General features: G+C 30.0%; 1 protein-coding gene across 2 annotated transcripts; it reads left to right on the top strand.

The window, feature by feature from the left end:
• Positions 1-15: 15 nt before the first annotated feature.
• Positions 16-4,258, top strand: LOC107869583. 2 transcript variants are annotated; one of them, XR_007054327.1, is made up of 7 exons: positions 16-586; positions 786-1,398; positions 1,497-1,619; positions 2,011-2,576; positions 2,940-3,081; positions 3,167-3,296; positions 3,527-4,258. XR_007054327.1 is itself a non-coding variant. In XM_047410438.1 (7 exons), exons 2-6 carry the CDS (start codon positions 1,372-1,374, stop codon positions 3,285-3,287), a joined length of 591 nt encoding a protein of 196 aa, XP_047266394.1. In that variant the 5' UTR covers positions 16-586; positions 786-1,371; the 3' UTR covers positions 3,288-3,296; positions 3,527-4,258. The 2 variants fall into 2 exon arrangements, 1 of the variants encoding a protein (XP_047266394.1); XM_047410438.1 differs by having other exon boundaries at positions 2,399-2,576.
• The last annotated feature ends 1,523 nt before the right edge of the window (positions 4,259-5,781 follow it).

Here is a 5,781-nt window from a genome sequence, read left to right as displayed (position 1 = left end):
AGCAAAGGGCACAATTCTTCATTTCACTATTAGAGAGTTTGCTTTGGTGACTGGTTTGAATTGTGCTACAAATAAGGATGAATTTTTGTTTGATGAGGAGCGCCCTAATAGAATTATTGATCAATATTTTGATGGTGAGAGTTTTGTACAGAAAAAAAATTTATATGCTGTTGTTTCTGACAAAATTTGGAGGAATGATAACGATGAAGATGCGTTAAAGTTTGCTAATTTGTATTTTATTCACGTATTCTTACTATCGTCAGTTGATACCGTAGCTATTCCACACCTCCACTTTGATTTGGTTGAGAGTGGTCACTACAGTGATTATCCGTGGGGATCGGTTGCATTTGAAGAATTAGCTTGAAGTTTGCATAAAAAGTTGAAGCCGAAAGGAAAGTTCTATATGCTTCTTAGAATGCCACTGGCCATTCAAATTTGGTTGTACGAGTGTTGTTCAAACGTGCCTCGTAATGTTATTTCCAAGGTGGATTCTCAAATCCCTCGTATTTTGAATTGGAAGACAAATTCTCCTCGTCCAAGATATGAAACTCTTATGGGAAGTATGTTTGATGATACAGATGACAAGGTTAGTTTTACGATTTGTTTTTTGTATGTGATGTTGATTATTTTGTAAATGTATTTTCTGATCTAGTATATGTATATATACAACATACCATTTGTTAGTGTGTATTCATTATAATGGTTTTGATCATGGTTAACTAATTTATAATGTAATTAATTTTACCATCTAAATTATTATTTTCATTATGTTATTTAAATTGTAGGTTGTTTTTAAGAATATCGAACCAACAAGAAAGGAGATTTCAACTTTTCATATATCGAAGAAGCTTGTTCCTGGATCTGCTAGTCATAATGAAGATGACATTGATTCGGAAGATGATTTGCAGGATCCTCCACAAAGACAAAATCAGTTTACCACAAAGAAAAAACATCATGGCGATTTCTCAGCTTTACCTATAAAGAAAAAAATGAAGCCACATCCTAAAGGTGTAGATGAGCTGATATAAAAACGGATTCCTCCACCCCGTGCTGCAAAGATGTCTTTTGTCAGGACTCTAATTCACAAGCCAATTCAAACAAAAGTTACGCTAGGTGAAAATAGGAAAGACATAAACCGGCCTGACAGTAAAAAATTCATTCCGGTTTAGTCACCTGCTCCGTCTTCGTTTAGTTCTGAAGATGAAGACGGTGTTGTCTCGAAGAAAGTCTTTGATAAGTTTTGTGAAAAAGATAATTTTTCTTTAAGCTTTTGATTAATTTATTTTTTCATTTCTAATTATTTTTTTAATAATTCAGGTATGGCAAGAGTTTAATGATGTCCGTGGCCTAGTGTTTTTCAGGTTTGATCAGATGATGAATGCAATCAATGAAAATAAGGTACAACATATAAACATTTACAGCATATGTATTTTTTTATAACTAAGTTGTTATTTAGTAATTTTTTTAATTTATATTTTCATGTTTTAAATGTGAAGAAACAAGCAAAAGGCAGCGAATCTGATCAGCCACCAACGGATGAAAATGTTAAGAGTACATCACCCCATCAAGCGACTACAAAATTTGTTCATGAGTTTAATAAGAATCCTGAAGTCACATTGGTAAGTAAATTTCGTACATTTATATTCAACTAATTTTATATATACAATTCTAATTTATCATTACAAAAAATAATATTAAAACAGTTTGCCGAAGAGATGGCAGGATATCAAAACAACAGTATGAATGATGTGTATAATGAGATTGATGGGTACAATGAGGATAATGACATTGTTCTGGTAGAGATTTTTTTTGTTTTTGGTTAGGTATAGTTATAATGATCAAAAAAACTTATTTTAATTTTTTATTGTTTCATTTTTTAAAGAAAAAAACTGATATAGATGTTCATGAAGCAAAAGATGTTTGTGTCGCTCCGGTATGCTGAATACATATTGGTTAGTTTTTTAGTTCTTCATAAATATTATTTTATTTAATTTGTATGAACATGTGTAGATCACAAAATCAATTGACGAAAGTATTGGTGAAGTACAAATATCAGAATCTCAACTCACATTTTCAGATGACGTCCTTAAAAGCATTGATCTTGACTCCATAACAAAAGCCAATGTTGAAGTTGAAGATGAGTTCAAGGTATCTATAAAACGTGCATTGATTGCTATTTTTAATTTGTTGAAAAATGCAATCTAACTAGATCTTTATAAAATTTATACAAAACAAAGAAGGTACGATTGAGATGAATGTAAATACACCAACGAGACATGAGTCAGAGGTTAATGATGTGGATAATTCAAAGTTAGATCAGGAATATAAGAGTGCAGTCCACATTCCTGCGGGAGTAAATATTGAAAGCAATACTAATCAACATTTGTCTGACTCTCAGAATACTCTTCCTGATGAGCTTCTTCCCAGTCTTAATGTGTATGTCAATCTTGAACGAAGTATAATTCTACATCCATCTGCAAATCAAGCACAACAAACGTCAATGCATGTTTTAAGGATTAGGCGACCATCTAGATACAATGAGTCACCATTCACAATGAAATTTGGTTCAGCAGATGGTTAGTACTCTTAACATAATTTATTTAGTTAACAAATTTGCTTACTTTATATTTTTTTTCTAATGGATAGTGAAGTATGAATTTGATTTTTGCTGTTCAGTTGTATTTTTGGAACAACAGTAAATGTTTTTAATGAGATATGATTATATTTTGAAGAATATTTTTTTTTTCATTTTGAAGTTAGATAGTTTAGACATTTTTACTTTACATTTGTTCATATGTATTTCAGTAATACATCTGTTGCAATTTTCAGACATGATTTAACTTTTGTTTTAGCAATATACTTATTGTTTCTTATAATACTGCATTATCTTATGTAATTGATTATATATACATAATTAATTGCATAACTTAATAATAAAGTAAGCATGGAAGAGCAATGGAGAACATTCGATCAGAAGCATCCCTTTATATCTCATCCAGTTAATGCGATAGAAGACACTAAAGTCACCAATAAGTTCATGACGTGGCTTTCATTGGATCCTCTTAAATATCATTCGAAGAGGTACACAGAATACAACTTGATAGTACTAACTTTTGTAAATTAAGATTATGTAAATTACAGACTAATATGTATAATGAATAAATAGGAACAACAAAGAAGAACATTATTTGAAGGGAAAGGCAAAAATACCAGTTATCAACTTTGAAATTTTATCTGTTGAAGACAAGAATTGGTTCTACGTTATGGGTACTCCTAGCCAGACGTGATCAGATGAGGTAAGTGATATATTATTATATTGATTTGTATATTGAAATATATATTAGTTCGGCGTTAAATATGAATAATTGTAATTGATTATTTTGTTATAGTTGAAAATGTATATTTGTAAATACATATGAAGTATGTTATAACTTCACTGATTTGTACATGATATTTTCATATGTAAGATTTGATTTTTTTTTATTTGTTTATTTAATATTAAGTATGAAATTTATTTATAATGCAGCAAATTGATGTATGCTTGTACTATCTGTGAAAGAAGTCCAAGTATGATCCCAATATCTCATATAAGTTCAGCACTGTAGACTGCAATTTCATAAACATTGTTACAACTGTATTTGATGTGTATAAATTGGATGATGCAACTCTTAATGCTGGTGGAAAGAAATATCATCTGAATGAGTATGTAAGTGGATTCCACATGCATGCTACAGTGCCATGGCATACGGTTGATCATATGTTCATTCCTGTTCACGTAAAGGCAAAACATCATTGGGTTCTTGCAATTATATCTTTCAATCATAGGTGTATATACACATTTCTACTTATTACACATTCAGCCATATGTATTATTCAGATTTCAATTTGTATTTTTTGAAAGATACACATTATGGTTAATACTAATGTTCATTTCAGATTGTATTTTCATTAACGTCTAATGTAAACATATTTATTTTTCAAAATAACAATGGCTCCTATTATTCCATATTCAAACATATTTTTAGTGCAAAAAATATATGTAGATATATACATATATAATATATAATTAAACATTTGAACTATAACAAATTAACAAGTTCAACTTCATAAAAGTGCAACATCTGAACACTATCAAATTATCAATATCAATAAAAAGTTCAAAATTCTAAATGAAACAATTAAAAAAAAGAATAATAAAGCAACTGAATTTTCACTAAAAACGTGATAAAATAAAACATGATAAAATGTATCATATGTTGTATTTCCTACATGAACGTCTATTGTGACCTTTTTGTCCGCATGAACTACAATAATTTTTGCTTTTCTTTCCAAACATATCTCTTCCTGATTTACCGCGCTCCTTCTTTGCAGGTCTTCTAGGGGGCCGCTAGTATTTTGGAGGCAAAACTACTTCGTCTAAAATTTTTTGAGGTATCACCCAGTCATCTTTATGTGGTAGAGGATATAAAAGAAGATCATACGTTTTCAGTACAATTTTTGACTTGTATAGATTAGAGCAATATGGTCCTTTTTCAAGATTCTTGCTATCAAGTACAGCACAAGCATGCACACATGGTATCTCATCCAATTGGAATGCATGACAAGAACATTTTTTTTCTTTTAGACAAACTATAAAATGTTTCTCCTTATCGTGGACAGTATAGACGTACTCTGACGCTGGTATAACCTGAAAATATTAATACATAAAAAATATTATAAAAAAAAAAATATTACAGTAAAATTTGCTACAAATTAGCAAATATATTTTTTCCCAAAGCAGCAAATGCATATTAATATGTTTAAAGAATATATACATATTTTTTTCATTACAACACATAGATTTGTTATAATTTAATAATTTGTATATTAAGATATGTTTCATACAACATATAAAAATTCAAGAAGATACAACATTAAATGATTATATCTATTTTATCATATCTTCATACGTGTACACTCTGCTTCATTCTATTGGAGAATTGCTTGAAATTTTTCAATAAGATCCGTGCGTGTGTACAATGTCTCCTATCTGTTTTCACAGTTCCATCTACCAAACATCAATCTAACTTCCTCTAAAAAATCATATATTGGAAGTTTTCTAGCTGATACCAGTGCAACATTAATTGACTCTGCAATATTTGATGTTAAGGTTCATCCCCTATGAACTGTTGCATATGACCTAGCCCACTTATCGTATCCCGCCAACTCCAAGTAATTCTTTACCCTAACATCAACTACCTCCACTTTCTCCATTAAATTATGAAATTCAGACTTTGAGTATGATTTCGCCATGGTATAGAAGATTTCAGACAATGCATCATGTGACTTTCTAATTTTTTTTTCACATTACCCCATAAATGCCACATACAAGTGTAATGTGGTACATTATTGTACACTCCAACAACAGCTTTTATAATGCTTGGGTTACGATCGAAAACTACACATATGTTCTCTTTCACCGTATGCTTCCTTTAGATTCTGAAAGAACCATGTCCAGGATGTATCATTTTCAGAATCTACTATTCCATATGTCAATGAAAATATATGGCCTGAACATGGAACAAATACATTAAAAGTACGATATATACAGACATTAAAAAAATCATATGTATTTTACAAATACATATAGCTGGGAACAAGTTTAACTGGAATTTAAAACATAAACATAACTAAAACCTATAATACATATAAATATATCTGGAACTATATCCTGCTGCCAATCAACATCCACAAAAAGATTAAATAAGTACTCTATAAAAATATACAACTTACCAATTATGT

Source organism: Capsicum annuum, chromosome 4, assembly GCF_002878395.1.
Source record: "Capsicum annuum cultivar UCD-10X-F1 chromosome 4, UCD10Xv1.1, whole genome shotgun sequence".
Classification (NCBI taxonomy): Eukaryota; Viridiplantae; Streptophyta; class Magnoliopsida; order Solanales; family Solanaceae; genus Capsicum; species Capsicum annuum.
This window is presented reverse-complemented; position numbering and strand designations above follow the sequence as displayed.

Bases quoted from the DNA above. Each gene is read 5' to 3' on its own strand.
- LOC107869583 (XM_047410438.1), top strand. From the start codon at position 1,372: ATGATGAATGCAATCAATGAAAATAAG. The intron at 1,620-2,398 runs GTAAGTAAATTT...TCTGACTCTCAG, and splicing joins AGAATCCTGAAGTCACATTG to AATACTCTTCCTGATGAGCT. The intron at 3,082-3,166 runs GTACACAGAATA...ATGAATAAATAG, and splicing joins CTTAAATATCATTCGAAGAG to GAACAACAAAGAAGAACATT.